General features: G+C 39.9%; 1 protein-coding gene across 2 annotated transcripts in view; it reads right to left on the reverse strand.

The window, feature by feature from the left end:
- Nucleotides 1–1,876: 1,876 nt before the first annotated feature.
- Cttnbp2 (cortactin binding protein 2) overlaps nucleotides 1,877–24,798 on the reverse strand; it is a 152,905-nt gene continuing 129,983 nt past the window's right edge. The window contains exons 17-23 of one of the 2 annotated variants that reach the window (XM_052173270.1): nucleotides 19,354–19,532; nucleotides 16,267–16,472; nucleotides 15,763–15,939; nucleotides 11,692–11,755; nucleotides 10,620–10,752; nucleotides 9,190–9,288; nucleotides 1,877–2,955 (exon numbers count right to left, since the gene is read on the reverse strand). In XM_052173270.1, the coding sequence (XP_052029230.1) occupies nucleotides 2,704–2,955; nucleotides 9,190–9,288; nucleotides 10,620–10,752; nucleotides 11,692–11,755; nucleotides 15,763–15,939; nucleotides 16,267–16,472; nucleotides 19,354–19,532 (1,110 nt within the window). In that variant the 3' untranslated portion in view covers nucleotides 1,877–2,703. The remainder of the gene's footprint in view (nucleotides 2,956–9,189; nucleotides 9,289–10,619; nucleotides 10,753–11,691; nucleotides 11,756–15,762; nucleotides 15,940–16,266; nucleotides 16,473–19,353; nucleotides 19,533–24,798) is intronic. The other variant, XM_052173271.1, reaches the window with a different exon arrangement.

Consider the following 24,798-nt stretch of genomic DNA (forward strand, 5'->3'; position numbering starts at 1 on the left):
CTGGTGGTTCAAGAGTGTTAGCAGATATTTCTAAGGGTTGTTTTTTGGATTTTTCTCTCTTGCTAATTTCTTGATTCATGTCATTGGGTTGCAACACTATTTGGGATGATTTACAATTTCTCCCATAACAACTTAATATGATCTATCCTGGAGCGTGTTTTATATTAGCTTGAATAGTCAGTTTGTCTATTAGATCTCTGTGGCCTTAAGTCTGCTGTCTCTGTCCTGTGATCTCTCCATTATTGAACATGAGGAACATGAGGCAGAAACCCACAATGGTAGTATGTGGTGTTCTCTTTTTCTTCAGATTGTCCTCTTTATACATATATGTACATGTATGCACAAACATAGTACCACAAGAAGTTCTGAAAAAAATTAAGATGGGCTATCATTCTGTAGCTCAAGCTGCCCTCAGATGCCTGGTGATCTGTTTTAGCCTCCCTTGTGCTGAAATTATGTACATATTATTACCATATCCAAGTAAGCTCCGAGACTTTGAATTAATACTCATTTTATGAAAGTTGGAGGCCACAGTAAATGCTTTACTGTGCTCTAATATCCACACAGTCTTTATGGTTGTTGTGGTGTTTGTTTTGATATAAGTAACCTGTTGCCTACCACAGCAGCTTGTAATAATCAGCAGTGCTTACTCAATTCAACCCCAAGGTCATTTATCATTAAGACCCTAGCTAGCTGATTGCAGACTCACTCTTAAATTTAGGTTAAAAAAAAAATAGGTTCCACCCTGCTCCATGATAGCCTACTGACACTTAAAAGATTTAGGACTGTGACCCACAGTCATAATTTTACTTGCATGGATTATCCACACACTGGATAAATGCTTCACAGTTCTTTCATTGCAATGACCTTGACATTTACAAGTCTATCAAGTTCTGTTTTTTTAATGAGTTATGATTTATTAAATATCATGACCTATCAGTAGGCTTCTACTTTGAAAGCTCTTGATCTAAATGCTCTTTTTAGACTTTGTGCTACCTGCCATCCAATTATCAAAAGTACACACTGAATCTGACAAAATGGAGAAGCAGCATGGATCAGTTACTGCAGGTCACCTCAGTGTTTCTCAAATTTGATTTTGTTTTCTCACCTTTGATTGCATTGTCTTGCTCCCAAGACTAGCACCCTTTTATGAAAACACATGAGTATCAAATACCCGACAGGCAGAATTTGAGTCCAGAGACATCATAGTGATTGTATTCAAGTCTAGGCCCACTTCCCAGTACCCCTCCTCCTACCCTTTGACCTTTGACCCAGTTCTTTCCATCCATGGCACCTTTTCCTGTATATGAGGTTGACATTCTACACCCCCAAAACTTACCTGGTGGAGAGAAAGTTCCAAAAAGAATGCTGACATGTGTAGCACTCTGGTTATTCCCAAAGGCAAGGCTTTCTTCTACTTCATCTCAAGCTATACAACAGTCACCACATTGTCCCCTAACATTTGCAGATATTTCTGCAAAGAAGTTTAAACCTTTTCCCTATGTGTATATTTAATGTACATACCTATCCTGACCCCTTAAAGGACTTTTAATGAACTTCATTTGAAAATTGTACTTTTTTTTGATAATTCAAGCTCCATTTGTTTTTATTCCAGCCAAATATCTAAGAATCTCCTGTAAGGGGAAGCTGGTCTGTGTCAGCTGGTGACGCCGAAGACTGCAGGGGAAGTACTATGGCATTTCTAAATGGAGCACTGTGCTACTGGCTTCCAATTACACGTGTGTTGTATAAACAAGTATCCAAGAGCAGCTTCATATAGGAAAATACAGCAAAATAACTTTACTATTTCAAAATTTTATTTGGTGTCAAGGAACCTTAACTTTGAATTGGATAAATAATTTCACCATTCATTTATAACACACACTTCTAGAAAATATTAGTTTTATTATCAGTGTGTTATTAGAAATATACTGATGGCGTTAACGTTAACTCCAAAGTCATTTAATCGACATCTTTCTTGATGCAGATAACTTTTATATCCATTTAGGTACAAAAGTTTTGTAAGAAAGATAACACTTTTATTGAATTATAATTTCATATTTTACAAGTCATAATGCAAACTCAGAAGCATAAATATATATGTATATATATATATACATGATGCAACCAGATGGCAATGTAACCACTAAAAGATTCAAAATGTAAAACTAGATTTTTTTAACAGGCAAAATACTTCATATGGCTTTTAATGGAAAATAACTGCTTAGAAATGTCTTGTTATTATTGCCCCATTCAAGTCGATCCCCATCTGATGAACATAAAATTATCATCTCCATTCAAAATGGCACATTTCATCTAAGCCAATCTTGTACACATGTATGTAACTTCTGTAAATATACATATATGTACATATGTACAGGTAGCAATATATAATACACAGACACTTTTGCTTTAATACCCCTGAACATCTAGTTAAAACTATTACAAGGTTTCTATTATAAAAACTACTTGGAAAGTTGTCATAACTTCATGGGATTGAAGTTTAGTTCTATAGAATTAACAGAAAAAAAAGTGAGATTATAAATACATTCTTTACAAAAAGCTGAATAGTGGTCCCGCACTTGTCCTTTATATTACATGAAAAAATGATTTTATTCATTTGAAGGTATGTACATCTTCTTTGTCTTGGTTTCTGCATGAAATATACAAGAAGTTAAGGTGATCATGTTGTTGTAGGCAGGCCTATTTGTTAGGTTTTTCTACTTGTTCGTGGTGTTTGTCTAAGTTCCAATTCTCTTCTTTGGAGTTGTTGTTGATTTCTAGTTGCCTTGTATTACTGCTGCTGCTGCTGCTTCTTTTGGTGTTCTGGGAACACTGGGCGACTTTACCTCTAGGAACAGGAAGAAAAGATTTAACTCTTGAGACACCCGGCTCAGTCTTTGATTTACTGTTGCTGCATTCTGTAGTTTGATGGCTGCTGTGAGGACTGGCTTCCTGCAAGAGACAAGAAACCAACAGGTTTATCAGAGTTGCCCCATTCAGTTGTCTGGCCCCCTCCCTCTCCTCTTTGTGTCTGAATAAACTTGCCGGAGTTTCTCCCTGTCTGGGGAGAAGCTAACAACTGACTACAGTGTACTTTGTGCTTGAGTTTTGTGAGACCTGCTTTCTAGCCTCACCCTTCTCTTAAATAAATATTTGCAGGCATCAAGAAGACAAGAGCTAGAGTCTTAAGTCTCCACATGAATAGGAATTTCATAGAATTTTAATGCCTGAGAACATCAAACTGAACAAGCTCAATTGTTATAGTCTGGATATTGCATGCCCCTACCAAAGGCTCTTATGTTCAGGGCTTTGTGCTTAGCTGGTGGAGCCAATCATTCACAGGGACGTGATCTCAAGAATTCTGACTTAATCAGTTTACGGGGTTTGTAACTGGTGGTATTATTAGGAAGTGGTGTGAACTGTAGGTGGAGCCTAGATGGATGAAATAGGTAACAACGTGTGTGTATGTATGTATGTATGTATGTATGTGTGCATGTGTGTGTTTAATGAAGGTATATCTTTAAATCATTATGTGCATGTGAGTGGATGTCAGAGGCCAACTAGTAGGAATCAGTTCACTTTGTGTACCATTTGCAGGTATGCAGCTTACTGTAGGTCTCTTTCTGTACTTCTTAGCTATCAGGGTGTTCTTTTCCCCCACAGGTTCAGAAACAACAGAACTGGCTAACTGTGGACTAGAATTGCTGAAATCATGAGCCGAAATATAACTTTTACCATTTTCAATAATTTCCCATAGGTATCTGTCACAGGGACAAAATGCTAACTCACCAACCAAGCACTCTGTAGGCTGATCTCCACATTATGTTAACTTGGCTAACATATTTTTATATTTCAGCACATGGGTTTTAAGCCTTTACTAGAAGATGACACTGTCCCAGTTGTTTGTCACATAACAAAGAACATAAGAAAACCATCTCGCCCTACCGGACTGTGCATTCTTATAAATGAAGGCTTCTGCTTAGCAATGCCATGCCTAGGCTTCTCAAATCTTCATGGACACACTTTGGTCTGATTGTTTAGTGTGGCAGAGCCACTGCAATCACCTGGCCAACATTCCCCATTTTTCCCACAAGGAACCTGATGGGGAGTTTAGCTGAGAGGATCTGGATGGTCAGAACAAGGAAGGTGGAAATTCCCCAGTGTTTCCCCAGTTTCATTCAACCACAGCCCTTTGGCCTGTATTGTATCAAACTGTGCAAAGCTCTGAGAGCACTATCATTGCCTTGACAGTAATAATGCACCCACACAGCAATGCAATCACTGAACAATTTAAAACTTGACTTTAACTGGTCAAATAAAGACTTCCTGGAGAGGAAGGCAACAGTTTGTCTTAAACTGGCTGCGGTATCCTCTTGAAAGGCTGAAGTCACAGAAGATGCGAGCTATATATAATGCTGGAATCAGTTTAGGCAACACTGACAACCTGGTCTCCCAAGATTCAGATTTAATGGTCTTGGGTGGGGCATGGGTAGATGGGTTTCAAACATCTCCCACATGGGTGAAGTACAGCCAAACTTAAAAACTTGCCTCAACTCTTCATGAGCCTTTTTTTCTGCATTGGGCTATTCAGTGAGGGCAGCGATCTGAGCCTTCTCTACTCACAAAAAGGCTAGAGATTTTGCTGTTATTGCCCATTCTGTTTGGATTGTCACTAATTAATTAGCTTCCACCTTTAGCTCACAGCTGTGCTTGAGGACTGCATTACACCCCACCCACCCACTAATCACCATAATTATAATTTTAAAGGCCTTTTAAAAGCTGACCTCAAATCTTCGTCCCCCTTCACTTATGCTCTATTAAAGTCCTAATAAGCTAATATGACCACCGAGCCACCCCTCAATCACTGAAGTGAAATCCACTGCTACAGGAGCATCAGACCCAGCTATTTCGAAACACTCAGTCAGCAGCGAGCAACTCTGATCTACCTTTGTCTGGAGCTTTCAACACTTTCCTAATGAGTAAAAGGCAGTGGTAGGGCAATGTGAGGTCTAGAGCACAAACATCTGTAGGGGAAAGAAGGCCCAGGCTGCAAACATGTGGCCTGGGAGAAAAAGCACTTTCTTTCAGTCAGGTTTGCTCTTTAGGGAATCAGTACACAGCTACATTCTGTTTTTCTAGCACCAGCAAACTGCAAGCAAACCTGGAAAGAGAGTTGAGATACCCATGCCAGTCTGTGCCCCACTGCAGCACAGCATGCTATCAGTGCAGTAGAAAATGGAAGAAAACCACAATCATCTTAGCTTGCGTGGTTTTCTTTGAAAAAAAAAAACTGTTGATGCTAACAAGTTGCGAGACATAAGTACTTATACTTTTGTTCAAGTGTGGGACATCCTTCCAAAAGCTTATGAACTTAAGAATGTTTGGTTCCTACTACTGTTTTGGGAATTTCTAAAAAACGCAAGAAGTAGGGTTTAGACAGGAAAAAGTAGGTCAGCAGGGGTGGGTCCTTTGTCTATCTGTCTGTCTCACTCCTTCCTTCCTGTCAATAGGAAGCCAATAGCTCTCCTCAGCCACATACTCCGTCAGCCGTGATGTTCTGTTCAATTAAGTAGGTGAGCCAAATGATCTTGAACTAAAACCCCTGAAACCATGAGACAAGTGCTCCCTGCCCTACATTGTTCTGGTTAGGGATTTTGTCACACAAAGAGAACTAATATAGTCCAGTTTATTGGATACTAGATACTGAGAATCCTGTGCTGAGACTTCACTGTGGAAGACACCATAACGTAACATCATAGGGCCTAATCATTGCCCTAGGAAGGTACATTAGTTACTCTTCCGATTGTTGGGGGGGGGGCGACGGATTCACATGGCTCAGAGTTGAAGGGATGCAGAGTTAGGTAGGCAAGGCTGCTATGGTCAGGAAGTAGAGAGGGATGGGTGGTTACTGTGCATCATGTTCCCCTTTGATATGTTACTCAGGTCAGGTCTTCTAAGGAATGGGAGCCATTTACCTCCTATGTGTGTCTCTTCTCTTGTTAAACCTTCCTAGAATCACTCTCGCAGACATGACAGAGGCGTTGTTTCTATGCTGATGCTGAAGTCAGTGAAGCTGAGAAGATTATAAGTTGGGGATTGGCCTTATGTGATAATGTGGTCTAAAATACAGTAGACTGCATATGTTATTTAGTGGTACACCACTGTCTAGCATGGGGAAGGGCCTCAATTCCCTCCCTGGCATACCCAAAGGAAGAGAGCATGCTAAAAAACAACAACAATAACAACAACAATAACAAACATAGTACCTAGTTCTAATATAGAATGAAAATGGGAATCACCCTATTTTTGATGAATTATCTCTGATACAGTCCAGGGTTAATACTAAGACCCCAAATGGGAAAGGAGACAATGTGGTGGTGTTTATTTTTATTTGATATACATTGGTGTTTTACTTGTCTGTATATCTGTGTAAGGGTGTAGGATCCTGGAGTTATAGAAAGTTGTGAGCTGCCAAGTGGGTACTAAAACTTGAAGCCTGGTCCTCTGGAATATCAATCAGTGCTCTTAACTACTGAGCCATCTCTCCAGCCCTATGCTGTCTTATTTTTAATTCTGTCCTTTGGTCTGTATCACAAGGACAAGCAGAATGGCTACATTAATTACTAAAACTTCTAACAGCTAGACTATGTTTGGGGAGTCCAGGCTGAGTCCGTTTCTGGAGGTATCAGGAAGGGTTAAGTACGTGGACACTCACTTGGGATTAGTGTTGTCACAGAAATTCAAAGTCTGAGTATACAAGTCAGAAAACATGCTTGCAGGGAGTAAAGGAATGGTGCTCCCAACACTCTGGCAGCCAAGCACAGTTTTAGGGTATCTTTCCCAAAGATCCTCAAATAGGAGCCTTAAGGATTGTTCAAACCTTCTTGGCCTAATGCTCCCAAGGTCCCAGTACAATCCTCTAACAGAAACTCTAATTTGTTTTCCTAAAGTTGTTTTAAATATGTAGCCCTAACAAACCGTTTTTAAATCAGAGTGAGCCATTTGTGCAATACTAAACATTTTCTCGAAGCTAAAAAGATATGATGGTCTCTCTTAATGCTAAAGGGATATCTGCCTTTGGCAGACAGGGCGGTGTCAGGGGTAGTGGGGTTGGAGGAAAACGGACAGAGTAGTGGGGTATGGAGTGGGATACAATTCACGCGTGGAAAAGGTAGATGAAGGAATAGTAGCCCCTGTGAAAATATATGTGGGAATAAAAAAGTTGTGTAGAAAGTAAAGACAGACAAAAGCTACACATCTCAGAGCACTGGATATCATGCCTGGCTACACATGAGAATCCAGGATCCTGTCTGTGCCTTAGTCTAATTACACCAGAACATTTAGAGGGCAGAGTTCAGGAAGTGGAGCTTTACAAAAAAACCTTGAAGTGGATATCATTACATTATGCCACCAGAGGTGAAGATTAGTCTGAATTTACGTCATTTAGGAAATAGAAAAACATTTACAGTATTTGTCATTTATAGTGATGATTTACGTGTTTTGCTGTTTTGATTAAGAAATAGTTACAGTCCTTCACTGTCAAAGAGTTAGTTACACAGGGCCAGGAGGTGCAGGTTCCTCATGCAGTATGCCTTCTGGCCATGAAGGGGAAAGTAATTTCAGTTAATCCAGAGAGCTCTCACCTCTAAAGGGAGTTATTTCCTGATAAGAGGAGAAACTGGGCCTGGAACCAAGAAATGCTGGGTGAGTTGTAAACAAGATAGAGAAGGGAGGACTCTGCCAGCTTCCAGACAGCTGGGGCATCCTGCCCTCTGCTGGTAGTTCCTGAGAAAAGCATCTTCTAGATGGGACAAGTCCCTCAGGTGCCTTCACTATAAAAAGAAAGAAATCAGGATGCAGCTATCCTAAAACCAGGAGCCAACTGCACACAGTCCTCAAGAGGCCAGGCAGGATAAAGGACTCCTTAGGCTCCCTTCTTAAAACAAAGATTTGTATCTGGTTGTGGCCTGCATCATTTTCAGTACTATATTCTTACAGACAATGGCTTATAATAGAAAAATAAAGTTTCTCTATCAGACATTTAAACAAAAAGCAACAGTATCTAATAATGTTTTCAGTGTAGGAGTTTGAACCCAAAGAATGATCTGTGTTTAAAAAAAAAAAAAAGACAGCACTTCACCACCAAGCCATTCCTACAGTGAACAGACAACAAAATATTCATGCAAAAAACCCGACTTGGTACAAGGGGGAAATTTCTCATTAGTGCTCATTATTCCATTTCTTGAGATGCTCTGGGCCCATTCCTCTATGCTACACAATGAATCCTAAGGAACGGTTCTATGGGGCCACCCAAAGCTCAGAGAAGCTCTCACACATGGACAGTGAATTAACGACTTAAAGATTGGCAGAAAGACAAACTATGAACAAAATATTTTCAAACCAAATGCTCAGTAAGGACACAAGGAGTGTGCAAACCTTCTCCTGGCAGGCAGAGAGGTCTTTATAGCACGTTCTGTATTTTATTAGGGCCTTCAGCCCACTTCCTTCCAATACAGACACCACTAACCAGAACTAATGAACCACAGACACAGACGATGTGGATCTAGGACTGTAGGATAACCAGCTAAAGATGCATGCGTCATTTAATAGTTACACCGTGCCCACTTTAAAGCCTGCCCATCTGTCTTTGCACACACAGGTCTTTGTACAGCACGGTGGGGGTAGATGTGAACAGAAAGGAAATGGGAACTCAACAGAGCTTACTGAACACAAACGGCATATTACTAAGTGCTTCTAGGTCCTATACATCACCACAAAGCAATGGGTGGGTAGGATTTCATTCAATGTTCCTGTTTACCCAGAAGACCATGTTGTTCTGTCCCTTATGTGAGCTAACCAATCCACATAAACCTGTTCTGTTTGCCTCTCTGACTTGAATTTTTGAAAGACTGTCTCTCACTAAAACTCAAAGAAAATGAGAGTTTTTAAGTGTCTTAAGATCTGTATGTTACCATTCAGCCTTTGCTGTATTTAACCCGAGATTCACCAAATGCAAGAAACCTTATGCTGTTTGTCAAACAAAAATGGAGACAAAGGCTTTAAGATAAACACAAAATTTTGAAATATAATATTTTATAATGATATAAGAAATTACAGAGTTGAGTTAAAAAGTCAGTTCCACAACAAACCTTTTTTTCCTCTCATTTTGGAAAGAAGAACATTTACCTTCTGTGGCACTGGCATCCGCAGGTTAACAGGTGCTGAAGTCGCAGGGTTGGTTCTTGAACTATCAAACTTCCTTAAGTCGTCCCTGGAATCAGCAATCTGGAAAAGACACAGCACACCCAGTCCAGCCTCCAGGGTTACATTGAGGCTCACCTGAAACCTAGCCAAACGCCAGCGTGGAGAAGCCACAGAGGAGCAGACACCCACTTCCCTAACCTTGAAAACCTCTAAAGATGTCTCCAGACTCAGTCCTGCTCAAAGGACTTTTTAAACCAAAGACAAAGAATCAAAAGAATAAAAAGGTGTCTCTCCTTAAAAGCAGATTAGAAAAAGAATCTACTTAGCAAGTTAGAACCAAAAAAAATACAGAAAAAAATTTAGTATGTGAATCATTATCTCATCTCATTTTTCCCGTAGATAAGAATTTCATTTCATTTCCAGCAAGGTCGAATAAGGCAGTCAATTTTACTTTTCCTAGAGAGTTTAAGTATCCATCTGAAATAGCTGAGTCCATCACTGGGCTCTAGTACATTGTATCTTTGCTCTCTTCCAAGTAAAAACTATTTATGGGGGAGGCTTGGTCAAATGTAGCACAGACCTAAGAGGGTCAAAACAGGTTCAACTTGATGCCACTATTAAAGTTTTCTTTGAGATTTTGGGTAACTGGTTTATATATCTGGTTCTCAAGTTTCACAGCTTAAAGACCATGCCAGTACATGTTTTACAGGATCATTCTTTTTCTTATTTGTAAACAATGTTGCTGCAACTCTGTCTAGAACCAGATCTGCTATAAAGCTTGTATCTTACGTATGTACCAAAATTGGTGATGATAATATCTGAGAAACTCAAAGATTTGTATAAAGCTACTTATGGAGACAGACACTGGGTGAAAGGAGAGCCTGAGCTACCATAGCACGGAGAATCTGTGTCAAACCATGAAGACAAATATGCAGCTCAGGGGTAGAACATTTGCCTATTATGCAAACCCTGGGTTTCCCCCATCTATCTCTCTCTCTCTCTCTCTCTCTCTCTCTCTCTCTCTCTCTCTCTCTCTCTCTCTCTCTGTGTGTGTGTGTGTGTGTGTCTGTCTCTCTCTCTCTCACACACACACAGACACACAGACACACAGACACACACACACACACACACACACACACACACACACACACACACAATCTTCCCCAAATCAAAAGACTGCTCAAATAGACATGCTGGCTTGACTTGTACTTCTATCCAATGGCTTGGGAGAAATGAATCTGGGCAAAGCTTTCTGAGCACAGCAAAAAAAATGACTTCATCTACAGCATCAGCACTGACACCTGGTTGTCATTTAGAGGACGCAGTTTAGGATGTGGCTCCTAGCATCCTGTTGAAAAGACACATCGCCTCTACTGGACAGAGCCGATGACCCTGAACCTGGCGATGCTTACCTTGCTTATATCAGACTCAGATTTGCTGGAGCACATACTCTGGAGTTCTTTGACCAGATCCGCTTCATCATCGGAACCCAAAGAGAGCCTGTGGTCCAACGTCAATGTCACAGATAGATCATTCTCTAAGGACCTGACACAGAGACCAGAGGAGTGTTTTTTAAAAACAGGAACAAACCAAATAGAGAACTCGAGACACTCTACCTTCTGAACTTTGAGATGAAAAAGAGTTTCCAGTATCCTCCCAAGTAACTCATAAAGGTCATCCAGTACAACAACAGCCATAACACCAAGAGATGTGACTACTAACTGGTATTCTCAAGATGTCACTAACTTCCAGCCAACAAACTCTTAGAAGGATAAGAGTTCTTTATTCACAAGAAAGCAATGGAGGTGTAGACTGTCTCCAATCTCCTTTCTTTCATCACTTAGGTCTGACAAAGCAAAGTTAAACCCATAGAGGTTTAGCAACATGCCTGCCCAGACGCTGGACAAAGATGCCAACAGTGGGCATGCCAGCATGCACAGGGAAGAGCCCACAAGGCCTCAGTCCTACACAAAACTCCAGGCACTCAATAAAGGCTGAATGAGGGAGAAAGTAGTTTTCTCCAGGGAGGAGAAGTACCAATGTCAAACATACATAAATACACATAGCAATCCTAAAGAAAACAAGAGCATGCTGGGAAGGAGAGTGGGAAGGTTTAAAGCTGTGGTCTAAACATTCACAAACGTAAGCCTTCTTACAGATTTGTTAAATGAAAAATGTTTGATTAAAAAAATGAAATCTAGTTCTCTAACTTTATTCAACAAATTAAAAACGAACTGGGTTTTATATTACGCTTATTTAACTTAACAAGATTTCATTTAAAGCTTGGAATAATGCATTGTCTTTCAGGTAATGATATTACTCCAAAATCATATCATCATTGCAATAGTTGCACAAAATAATGTTAGCAATATGCCAAATACTTTAAAATGTTAATTAATTATTAAACTCAAGTGTTAATTAAAGTTAGTTGATAATTAAACTCAAGTTTTCTTTGATGTAAGTAAAACTTGAGAGGGAACTTACTGTTGCTTTGACAGAGAGGAGTTTCTGTTAATATTCAGATGTGGTATTGTCTTGTTTCTCATACCTGTTGGAAGACAGCCATTGTCAATTATCTCTGTGCATTCATAACTGTTTTTTTTTTTTAAGCCAGATTCTAGACACTGAAGCTTGGGCTTGGATTAGCATCCACTTGTTTGGGAATATTCTCGGAACAGTGGCTCTGGTGTGGTTCCCAACATAGGAGTAGTTAGGACGTTGGGGAATAACTGACTTGGTTATGGCTATCTACAGAGGTTAATAAAATTAAAACAGGCTGAGGCTCACTTTAGGAAGCCTGAGATATGTTTTTATAAATGGTCCCTCCACTCAGTATTTGATCTATTGATATATTTAGGCCTTTATTCTCAAGGTACCAAAAAAGGAGCTAGAACCTGCCATTTCGTGAGAGTAATCTATGATCGTGTACATATTTTGATGTTACCTGTTAATCTGCTGCATGTGGCACCAGCAATGTACTTGAAAAAATTTAATTTTTTAGTAAATATTATTATTCAGAAAATAGAAATGGAATACAGGGAGCCATAAATATCAAGCCAATATTTTCCAATTTACAAATTATGGACCACTTAAGAAAACAGAAAATGTCAGACTCTATGTATTCTTGCATAAGAACATTTATTTGTATCAGGTATATACTGGGTATACCCTTGTCCTGATGCAATGTATTTCCTTCTAGGCTATAATCAGAAATGTATAAGAACCAATGCTAAGTCTTTTTAGATTCAAGATATATTGCTATGACTTCAAATTTCATAAACACACTAAAACACTTAGCTACTTCTGAGTGAAGTCTGAAATCATGTGAATGTTGCTACGAAGAATGATTTTAGGCAGGAGTGTAACTTGGTGATTCAGGTCCTGCTTAGTGTGCTCTGAGCCCATGTTTGAATGCTGCAGCCACAGGGGAAAAGGGGTGGATGGGAGAACAGGGGGAGGGAAGAGGGCTTATGGGACTTTCAGGGAGTGGAGGGCCAGAAAAGGGGAAATCATTTGAAATGTAAATAAAAAATATATCGAATAAAAAAAAAATCTCAAAAAAAGTAAACTGCATTTAAAATAGTTTCATTAAAAGTAGGTCCCCAAAGACCATTGTACTAGGTCTTCACTTGTCTTGCTCTCGGCCTGGTGGCACTTAAGAGAGGCACTGTCCTGACCATTGCATAAGTGCCACCATGGGCACTGCTCTGTGGAAGCCTGGGAGCTAATATCAGTGATCTTCTAGTTAGGTCTGGAGAGACGTGGGTGGTCTGAATACATATTGTGAACTTTTTTTTTAAAATTTATTGATATATTTTTATTTACATTTCAAATGATTTCCCCTTTTCTGGACCCCCACTCACTGAAAAGTCCCATCAGTCCCCTTCCCTCCCCCTGTTTTCCCACCCAACCCTTCCCACTTCCCTGTTCTGATTTTGTTCTATACTGCTTCACTGAGTCTTTCCAGAACAAGGGGCCACTCCTCCGTTCTTCTTGTACCTAATTTGATGTGTGGATTTCTGGTAGGGCCTATTATTTCCCTTTCAGTCCTGGGCCACTAGCACATAGTAGGCAAGAATTCTCCCAACAAACATTTGTGTCCCAAACCAAAATCAACTGAAGCATTATAATTATTCAATTTAATCATTTGAGAGATTTATTGTTATAAAGTTAAAATAACCCAAGGAGTTAGAAATAACTTACATGCTTTTCAAAATTTGTTTCTGGATTTTGGAAATGTATATGCCCAAGTTGGTGTAAATTGAAAAGACCTGTAAACAGTGTCAGCTGAAAGACCGTTCTATCAATCTTTCACAAAGTGTTCATGTTTTGAAGTATATTATATTTGATACTACAAACAGTTCTAAGTCAATGAAATTCTATGATTTGTATTTTTAATTAACTGCTTTTGAGACTGGGTCTTATTGCATAGTCCAGGCTGGACTCAGAGTCACAGAGCTGCTAGCCAGTCTCTGCCTTCTCAGTGTTGTAATTAAAGATGTGTGCCACCATGCCCACCTTAATTAACATCTCAACAGCAGAGATGAGTTTTCTCTCTCTCTCTTTTTTTTTTTGATCTTTGCTATATTTTTTTAAAAATTTTATTTGATTTTTTTATTTACATTTCAAATGATTTCCCCTTTTCTGGCTCCCTACTCCCCGAAAGTCACATAAGCCCCCTTTCCTCCCTCTGTTCTCCCACCCATCCCTTCCCACTTCCCTGTTCTGGTTTTGTCTTATATTGCTACACTGGGTATTTCCAGAACTAGGGGCCACTCCTCTGTTCTTCTTGTACCTCATTTGAAGTGTGGATTATGTTTTGCATATTCCAGTTTTCCAAGCTAATACCAATTATTAGTGAGTGCATACCATGATTCATCTTTTGAGACTGGGTTACCTCACTTAGTATGATGTTCTCCAGCTCCATCCATTTGCCTAAGAATTTCATGAATTCATTGTTTCTAATGGCTGAATAGTACTCCATTGTGTAGATATACCACATTTTTTTGCACCCATTCTTCTGTTGAGGGATACCTGGGTTCTTTCCAGCTTCTGGCTATTATAAATAGGGCTGCTATGAACATAGTGGAACATATATCCTTATTACATGCTGGGGAATCCTCTGGGTATATGCCCAGGAGTGGTATAGCAGGATCTTTCGGAAGTGACATGCCCAGTTTTCTGAGGGACTGCTAGACTGATTTCCAGAGTGGTTGTACTAATTTGCAACCCCACCAGCAGTGGAGGAGTGTTCCTCTTTCTCCACATCCTCGCCAACATCTGTTGTCTCCTGAGTTTTTAATCTTAGCCATTCTGACTGGTGTAAGGTGAAATCTCAGGGTTGTTTTGATTTACATTTCCCTGATGACTAGTGAAGTTGAGCATTTTTTAAGATGTTTCTCCGCCATCCGAAGCTCTTCAGGTGAGAATTCTTTGTTTAACTCTGTACCCCATTTTTAATAGGGTTATTTGGTTTTCTGCGGTCTAACTTCTTGAGTTCTTTGTATATATTGGATATTAGCCCTCTATCTTAAGTAGGGTTGGTGAAGATCTTTTCCCAATTTGTTGGTTGCCGATTTGTCCTTTTGATGGTGTCCTTTGCTTTACAGAAACTTTGTAATTTTATGAGGTCCCATATGTCAATTCTTGATCTTAGAGCATAAGCCATTGGTGTTCTGTTCAGGAACTTTCCCCCTGTACCAATGTCCTCAAGGGTCTTTCCCAGTTTCTTTTCTATTAGCTTCAGAGTGTCTGGCTTTATATGGAGGTCCTTGATCCATTTGGAGTTGAGCTTAGTACGAAGAGACAAGGATGGATCAATTCGCATTCTTCTGCATGCTGACCTCCAGTTGAACCAGCACCATTTGTTGAAAAGGCTATCTTTTTTCCATTGGATGTTTTCAGCCCCTTTGTCCAGGATCAAAGTGGCCATAGGTGTGTGGGTTCATTTCTGGATCTAGCTACTGTTTTCTATACTGTTGCTTCCTTATTCCCTGTGTTGATTCTAGTTGTCACACTACAGCATGTAGTGATGATGCTTATAGTTTAGGTAATTAATTAGTTCAAAATAGGCATTTCTTTTAAAGCCCACGTGGACTTTCTGGCTGCTTTTCCAGCTCCATATCCAGCACCTTCAATGACACCCAACCCTGAACACATCATACAGGTAAACAATTCACTCATTAATGCCCTGCATTTGTATCAGTTATACCTGGTTCACGAACCTTTGTAAGGCAACTTCAACTGAGGAATGACATGAATGTTAAAAGAACTAAATATCATAAAGATGATAGATTTAATCATGTGGATGAAGAAAACAAATTAGTTTTAGAAATAACAATTAACAAGTTGAAGATGATTTTTTTTTTTTTATAGTTCTGGTATGAAAGTGTTACCTTTTGGGTAAAAGGCTCCCAACTATGTTTTGGAAAACTATTACATGGTTCATCCCAGGAAAATGTAAACTGAGCAAACCAGGAGAAGGGGGTGGGGCTTGAAAGAATGCAGCTCTAATAACAAAGCCCACTTGCACTCAGAACCTGGATCCGCCTCTACCTTCATGCTTCAGGTCTGGCTTGTTCCATGTGGGTGAGGAGAAGTTCCCAGGCTTCTTGCGAGGACTGGTGTTCACCTTCCTCCAGGCTCCACCCTCTCCTTTCTTCTTGCTATAACTTGAAACTATTGACAGAGGGAAGCTTCCCCCTTTGAAGTCTGCTATCTGCTGGTCCAGCTCTGAAACGACACAAGCCACACTTTTCTAAGAAGAAGAGGAGATAACACAGTTTCGTAGAGTGACTTGAAATACATTACCAAGTCTTAACTCATAGGTTTCTTAACAGTAACCAAGCTACAGTTGGCTGGACAGCACAAAGTGTACTTGGAGGTCTAGAAATCAAATACGTGCCGGTAATTAAAAACAGAAGGAGCTCTGGTGCAATGCTATGCGCAGTACATTCATTTTTTTAGTCACAAGGAGACAAAGGAATACTTCATAGAAACAAATTCCAAACGGTGAGGGAGAGAATGTAAATGTGTCTGTCCCTGCACAGCTCTACATACCTGCTCTGGGAAGGGGACAGCCATGCAGAACGGCTTTATTTAGCAGAATGCTGAGAGCAGCCCTCACCACAGCCTGCTGTCCTTGGCTAGGGTGCTTCTTCGAAGCTGTCTGCCCAGCACCAGGCTGTTTGTTCATGGAAGCTCTTGACAAGATTGCTTCTTGAACTCTGGGAGCAATGATGGCATTCCACAGCTTAGACATCCACCTTGTAAGAGATGAAGAAGGGACAAGTCTCTTACACACTGCGTGCAAGTTCACAAAACAGCAGACCTGAAAAAAACTACCTGGCCTGTTTCTCTCGGCTGGGTACATTTGAGGGTTAGTTGTATAATAAATAAGAATTTCAAATTATAAAAAGAAATTTATAAGCCTGTCTTAATCCTGGAATCAAAAGTAAGTATCTGCAGAAAGAAATGTGTGAAAGACACAGAAATGAAGGCACATTAAAAGGAATCTATTTTAAAAAATGTATTTCTGTAAAACCTGTGTTGAAATGCCTTTTTTTTTTTTTTTTTTTTTTTTTTTTTTTGGATTTGCTTTTTTCAAGACAGGGTTTCTCTGTATAGTCCTGGCTGTCCTGGAACTCACTCTGTAGACCAGGCTGGCCTCGAACTCAGAAATCTGTCTGCCTCTGCCTCCCAGAGTGCTGGGATTACAGATGTGCACCACCACCGCCCGGCGAAATGTTTTACATTTGTTTGACACACATGTATTTTAACATTTGAGTGGAGATGTATCACTGACAAATTAAATGTCTGCCTGAAGATAGGAACTCCATAAGCCCTGGGGACTGTGGCTGAATTTGGAATAATCAGTGCTAACTGCAATGCCTGTGTTTTTGGCACATTAATAGTTCAGAGCACCGGAGAACCTGTCTACTATGTTTGAGGACCTAGTTAGATACTCCGTTTTACAAAACAAACAAAAACAAAATTAATATAATTCAAGGATATAGAAACAAAACAATGTCTCTGAGGATAGAAACATTTTCAAAGCTATCGGATACTGGCATACAATTACGAGCACTCTTGCAAGTTATTAAACCACTGATTTGTTATAGGAATCCATTAGTGCTCAGTTACAGATAAGTCAAGAAAAATAATAAAACAATAGTGTATGTAGACAACTCTGGTACATAAGCAAACTTTCCCTTCCTAAACTCTTGAATATAATAGGCAAACACCCCACCTACACAATACCCTCAACTTCCAAGATTCTAGTATTCAAAATTATAGCTACTTGCAAGAGAGTGCTGTGTATATAAACATAGGTTTGGTTGGAAGAAAAAAAAAGCATGGTGATAATTTGCAGCATGTTTATACATCCTTTGTTTTGTATTATCTCCCCAGACTTGAAAAGCAGAGATAATGTCTCCTGTAGAGCAGAGTGCAGAGCAAAAGAGATTGTAGTGTTTTCTTCCCAGGAAAAATAATGGACAGGTTGTCTAGAATTTCTCTTTGGAGGATGAGGAGCAGGGCATCCAGAGCCATAATGCAAACCCAGCATTACCTCAGTCACTATGTGTCACACAGAGGACCCAAGGGGAATCTGTGTAAACATATAGCCCAATCTTCATGCTGGCTGTGGGTGACATCATGCCTCTCACCTGATATCCTAATCACAGTACGCTGTCATAGCGTCAGACAGCTAACAAGACAAGATCTTCATGCCTACACAGATCCTGAGCAGAGATACAGTCCCCAGGGGTAAAGGCCAAAAATTGGCTCTTAAGAATCCTTAGGTTCTGAATGTCAAAACAAAAGAACAAAAAAACCCAACCTGGCTACCTTTAGTTGTGGTGATGGAGTAATTATCACTTCCACAAATTTGGGTTCCTGTTTATCAAGGTAATGTGTCTATTTAATATCTTCCTCCTTTCCCCAGCTAAGTCATCACATTGGCGTCTTTCCTTACAACAGGGAAGATGTGTATCTCCTGCTATCCAGCTGAGCTGAATGGTGACCCTTTACTTCCATCTTCTCCTGTTTTTCTAATTTATGCTTCTTTTGTATATGAATATAGTCCTTGCATGTTGCTTCAAAGGAAGACATAGCAAGTGCTGATGATGAGGAACTTTGTCAATTCCTTTGAATGCTGGGCTTTCTTAGTTTCAGGGAGGTTATGCAGCATAATATAATTGAAGTTTCTTAGGTGACACCTTGCCAGCGGCTGGACAGCAAGCAGTAAACTACTTCCATAAGGTATGTGTTTGTGAATCAGCATATATTCACAGAGAATAGCTGCTACTGATCTTAGCAAAAATGCAGTCACTTAGGAAGTAATATAACCAACAAGCCATGGTCACTCTATGACAGAACTGGCATTCTAAAAGTAGGAGGTGGCAGAAGCAGTCTTGTGGATAGTCATAGTCTCAAACATACTAAATTCACCATGTGTCCTATTTTTCTCCAGTTACTGTGATAAATACCATGGCCAAAGCAACTTAGGCGAGGAAAGGGAATATTTTATCTTCCAGGTCACCATGTCAGTGATGTCAGGGCTGGAAAATGAAAGAGGAGCTGTAGCGAAATTAGGAACTGTAGAGGAATGCTTGCTTGTCAACTGGCTTGTGATTAGCTACCTTTCTTCATAAGATATATTTTATTCTTATGCATGTGGGTGTTCGGTTCACATATATACCTATGTTGTGTGTGTGTGTGTATGTGTGTATGTGTGTGTGTGTGTGTGTGTGTGTGTGTGTGTGTGTGTTGCCCCTGGAGGCCAGAAGTTGATGAATACCTGGGAAACAGTTACAGATCGTTATGAGCTGCCATGTGGGTGCTGGGAATCAAACCCAGGTCTGGAAGAACAGAAAAGGCTCTTAACTGCTGAGTCATCTTTTCAGTCCTCTTAGCTAGTTTTCTTATACAGTTCAAGACCACTTACCTAAGGATGGTAACACCCATAGTGGACTAGGGACGCCTGTATGAATTAATAGTGAAGATAATCCCCCAGAGGCCCACTTACTCTAGACTATTCTTCTGGCTGGGCTTTCCTCTGGGAGACTCTAGGCTGTGTCAAGTTGACAAAGATGACAAGAATACTGTACCTCTATTTTTATTAGGTAAATAAAAACTGGCACTTACTTCACTGCTGCTTGGGCATGTCCTGGGACTACTGGACAAGACAGGAAATACTTTGGTCCAAGAAGTGCCTCCGGGGTACCCAAGCGGGCCAGACAGGAATTGAGCTGTCTCCAGACAGACAGAGCCCAGTCCACAATCTTACATACAGGATCACAGGGTGCGGGCAGCTGACCTCTGAACTAGAGATGGGTGGAAAACAGGGTTCTAGCTTAGAAAAATAACGTTTTTGTTTTGATTTTTAAAGTCCAAAATTAAAAACATAAACCACAAAGCCCAAATCCAGCTGAATTTGACTTTACCTTTGCTTGGAGTAGATACCGGAGGATTTTGAAACAACCAACTAGTGCCTTGTATAACTAACATGTTCACCCTAGGCGTATGCACACGTCAGTGTCACAAGTGTTCCCCAAGATCTCCCACCTGGGTATTTTGACCCTGTTTTACATATCAGAAGAGTGAGGCCCAAAGAGGTGAGGCCTTACTCAAGATTACAAAGCTAAGAAGTGGCAAAGCCCAGGCTAGGGCTTAGTTACTTTTTTTATGTTAAAGTATAGTTGAAAACTAATTCTTTCTATGATATAGTATGATATTTTGAATACGCTACACTATAAAATGATTACTACTTAGTAGAGCCACCATCTCATATACAGGAAACGCTTTTAACAGTGAATTCATTCATGATTTACTCTCAGCAACTTTCAAGTTGCTATTTCTAATAGAGAAAAAATGGTGTTTGGACACAATATCTACTAGAAATAAAGGAGGAGTATATTGTGTGTAAGAATATGTTGCCGAGCTAGTGAGATAGCTCAGTGGGTAAGGGCATGGGCTGCTCTCACAGAAGACCTGGGTTTGATTCCCAGAACCCATATGGCCACTCACAACTGTAATTTGAGTCTCAGGTAATCCATCTTTGGGCCTCCGCAGGTACTGCATGCATGTGATGCACTAACATACATGCAGATAAAACATCCATACATATAAAAAATTGCACAAAAATTTTTAATGTTTCTGATAAGTACTAAGCTGCTTTTGCCTCTAATGTTTAGCATTGTCACTGACCTCTGCTCAAACCGAGCTCCCTGTGTCCAAGCAGGAGTAAGCAAGAGGAGACCAGACTTAGCTGTATGGGAGGGACCAGAGAGGCAGCAAGCAAGCAGAGGGTTCCTTAGCTGCTTCAAGACCTCATGCTACCAAGGCGATGAGGACAGAGTCCCGATGGAAACATACTCTACCCCCACTCCCTCAGGGACAATGAGGTTTTAATATGTTTTTCATGATTATTCAATGAACTTCTTGCCAAGATTCCACTATTATATATCCTCACCAAGAAACATAACTTCTACTCCTAAAAGCCAGAGAAACAGGTGTGCACCCATCTCTCCAAGTGTAGACGTTGCTTATAGAGAATGTCTCATGTGCAAATGGCTGCTATGGGAACAGTGATTATCATTTGACAGCACATTAAAGGCTGGTGTTTCCTTCAGGGGTCTTTCTGATAAATCCAGTCTTACTGTTACTGCATGATTTTATTTCCTTGATGCATATTCATTTAGCATAAGCACCGTTCTGTAGAGACACTTAGAAACTTAGATGTCATAATGTATTTATCACTTCTAAAGAAAATAAAACATTGTAGAGTCAGGTTTTGTTGTTTTTCCTTTTGGGTTAGGGATGGAACCCAAGCCTCTGAACACTAACTCACTTTCCCACTGAGCTGCATCCCTGTGTGCATTGTAGCTCAGAGAACTGCAGAACATAAGAAAAGAAAAGGTGTATCCTGAGAGTCAGCTATCAGTTCTGTGGGCTGGAAGGACAGCAAGCCACACACCAAGGCACTAAATACCTCCCTGTTGGGATTGCTGATACATTTGCCATCTGTTAAATAAATTATCTGGGCCAGGCTCATTAACCTAGGATCCTTTCCAGATAGATCATCTTTAAGTACAGATGCAAGCTTTGGGTATCATTATTCAAAAGAAGGAAGTAAGGTGGGACTTAAGCCAATCTCTCACTGGATATAAAGGACACTGGTTAGCTGGGAGAGGCAGAAATAATATTCTATGTGGAACAGAGATGTTGAAGAACGATTGCTGATATTCCCAAATAACAAAATGGTTGTTGGGCCTCGGTAGCATCAATAAGGTACTTGCAGCTCATGCAAGCATGAATACATTAGTTCGATCCCCAGACCCGAGTATAATGGTGATGTGCTGATAAACCCAGCAGTGGAGAGCCACTGACTGCCACATGGGTCCCTGTGCCTTGCTCTCCAGCTAGTTTAACCTACTGGGTGGTTCAAGATTTTATAGTGAAACATCGGGGCCCAGACTGTTGAATCTCACCAAGCTCTCTGGCTGAACTATAGGCTGCCACTCCACAGTGGCATGGCTAAAATAGAATCTTACTATCTATAAAGAGTACAAGAAATGGGAAAGCTTTTAAGACACAGGATTAATCTTAATTTTCAAGTTTCTATGAGTTAATTGAGTATTTAGAAAGATTTGTTTGTAAGACTGTAAAACTTCTTAAGATTTATTTTATTTTTATTTTCTATTTCTATGTTTACATTCCAAATGATTTTCCCTTTCCTGGTTCCCCCCTACTCATAAGTTCCCTAAGCCCTCTTCCCTCTGCCCATTCTCCTATCAACCCCCTCCTACTTCTCTGTCCTGGTACTCCCCTACAGTGCTGGAACAAGCCTTTTCAGGATCAGGGACCTCTCCTTCCTTCTTCTTGGGAGTCATTTGATATGTGAATTGTGTCTTGGGTATTCAGAGTTCTGAGTTAATATTCACTTATCAGTGACTGAATTCAATGAGTGTTCTTTTGTGACTGGGTTACCTCACTTAGGATGGTATTTTCCAGATCCAACCATTTCCCTAAGAATTAACACCAATACTCTTCAAATTATTCCACAAAATTGAAACATAAGGAACACTACCCAACTCATTCTACGAAGCCACAATTATGCTGATCCCAAAACCACAAAAGATCCAACAAAGAAGGAAAACTATAGGCCGATATCCCTTATGAATATCGATGCAAAAATACTCAACAAAATTCTTGCCAACTCATCAAAACGATTATTCACCATGATCAAGTAGGCTTCATCACAGGGATGCAGGGATGGTTCAATATACGGAAATCCATCAATGCAATCCACTACATAAATAAATTCAAAGAAAAAAAAACACATGGTCATTTCATTAGATGCTGAAAAAGCTTTTGACAAAATTCAGCATCCTTTTATGCTAAACGTCTTGGAAAGAACAGGAATTCAAGGCCCACACCTAAGCATAGTAAAAGCAATATATAGCAAACTGGTAGCCAAAACCAAACTAAATGGAGAGAAACTTGAAGCAATCCCACTAAAATCAGGGACTAGAAAAGGCTTCTTAAGATTTTACTGGCCAGTTAAATTAGTTAAGAAATTTTAATTACTAAGTTATAAAATGTCCCTTAAAGCAACTGTGAAATCTTGCTACCTTTATACATAAAAAGACAGAATTTGGACATTTCAACCTAAAGCCATCTGGGCAGGTGGGACTCCCATGCACTGAGTATGTTTTAAAATATATCGCTTGATATTTATGTTTAAAATATGTAAAGTGATATATTTAAAAATCTTTCTTAAACAAAAACCTTCTACCATGGTCTCATCACCTAGCAAGAGGGGTGACTTGTTAAGGGTTTTCTGTAACAACATGAGCTTTGTGAGGATGGAGAGGCTCCATTCACTCTACAGCACTAAGTCAGTGGCAAGTTTTTACTGAATGTGTGGGAAACACCTTTCTGATGCATCTCAGACATGTCTGGTAGAGCTCATTTCATTTCAACTCAAGTGTGCATGTACGTGAGCGTGGGCATGCATGTGTGAGAGTGAGTGTTATCCTGGAGAAGCAAACCCAGACCTCTTGTCTCCTACCCAAGTGCTCAGTCACTGAATTATAGCACTGGGCATTTTTATTTTTATTTTATTATTTTGATACAAGGTTTCACAGAGCACTCAGAATAGCCGTGAATTTATTTATTAGCCTAAGCTGGTTTTCACCTCATGATCCTGCTGCCTCACCATCCTGAGTATCTGGCATTGCAGGCCTGTATTTACAAGGCTGCCCATCACAAGGTTCTGGTGACCACTTTCCACTTAGAGCCGATCCTATTAGTTTTCTTCCAAAGGATGATGCCTTAAAAACACCATATAAACTGAGTCCAAAGTATGCATAACTAGCAACAGAAAGGCAGAAGCAGAAGCCAGAAGTCATGTTTGGGGGCAGGATTTGTTCAGTTTGGTTAAACGTAAGGCATGAAGACATTGCACTCTTCTATGATGTCTGCATGAAACCCAGACAAAACAGGGCAGCAGGTAGGAAGTGTAGGGTAAAGATAAACTTGGCCCAAATCCTGAAACATCATTTCTGAAAGAAATAATCATTTCCGTGAAGATAGAGAACCTCACTGGTCATGGTGAAAAGCAGCTGTTCAAAAAAAATGGAAAAATTTTGAACTGATGAGATAAAAATGATGACTATTTCACATCTGTGTGTGTATGATGACGTGTCTGGATGTTGTGGCATGTCTGCCTTGGACCATGCTTTAGCTTTTAAACAATTTCCTTAAGAGAGAGATCTCAGCTAATATGCAAATTTTCCAAAATGCACAATGTTGTAAGTATAAAGGAATTTGTTTTCAAAATTTTAAGAGTGAAAAGTTAACTCTGTCATCTAATAGAAGCTTTTAAAAATTAGACTCGATAGCATCAAGTTTCCTTTTGATGGTATAGAGATTTCTCCAAAGGACAACGACTGATGCAGGAAAAGTCCCAATTGTTGGAAATAGTCACGAAGGGAGATATGGACATAGTAGTGGAAATTGTGGATGGATATGATCAAAATTCATTCCTTAAATGTACAATGTCTTCAATAAATAAATAAATATTATTTACAAGAGCATCAATGTGAATATTGGTAAGTTCTTCATGAAAGGGTGGCCAAGGAAAAGGCAGAGAGCTGGGATTAGCCGCAGTTCTGCCAAGCTACAACCCTGAGCTGCCTGTAGCTTTGCCTCTTTCATGACTTCCATTCACCTCAAAAGACAAAAGAACTACGTCTCTCACATTCTCTGATCTTCTAGTAAGAACTCTGATAGCAGCATTATAATTAAAGAGAGAATAAAAGCCAATTTCCCTCTAAAAATGTAATTATTTTCATTAAATATTAGTAAGAAACCTAATATTTTGAAAGATATATTTCCTTAAGTCTCTGAAAGATTTGGGAGATGAAATTATTTCCAAGCACTAAACATGCCTCTAAGTGCCTACAAGGGTTAGGCTTTCTGTGCTAGAGACTTCAGGTAACTGTAAACACTGTTCCCACCTTGTGCTCACTCCAGGGAATCTATTTTGTTAGCTTTGGAAGTGATTTGTGGGAAATGGAAGTCCCT

The sequence above is a fragment of the Apodemus sylvaticus genome, chromosome 2 (genome assembly GCF_947179515.1).
Source record: "Apodemus sylvaticus chromosome 2, mApoSyl1.1, whole genome shotgun sequence".
Classification (NCBI taxonomy): domain Eukaryota; kingdom Metazoa; phylum Chordata; class Mammalia; order Rodentia; family Muridae; genus Apodemus; species Apodemus sylvaticus.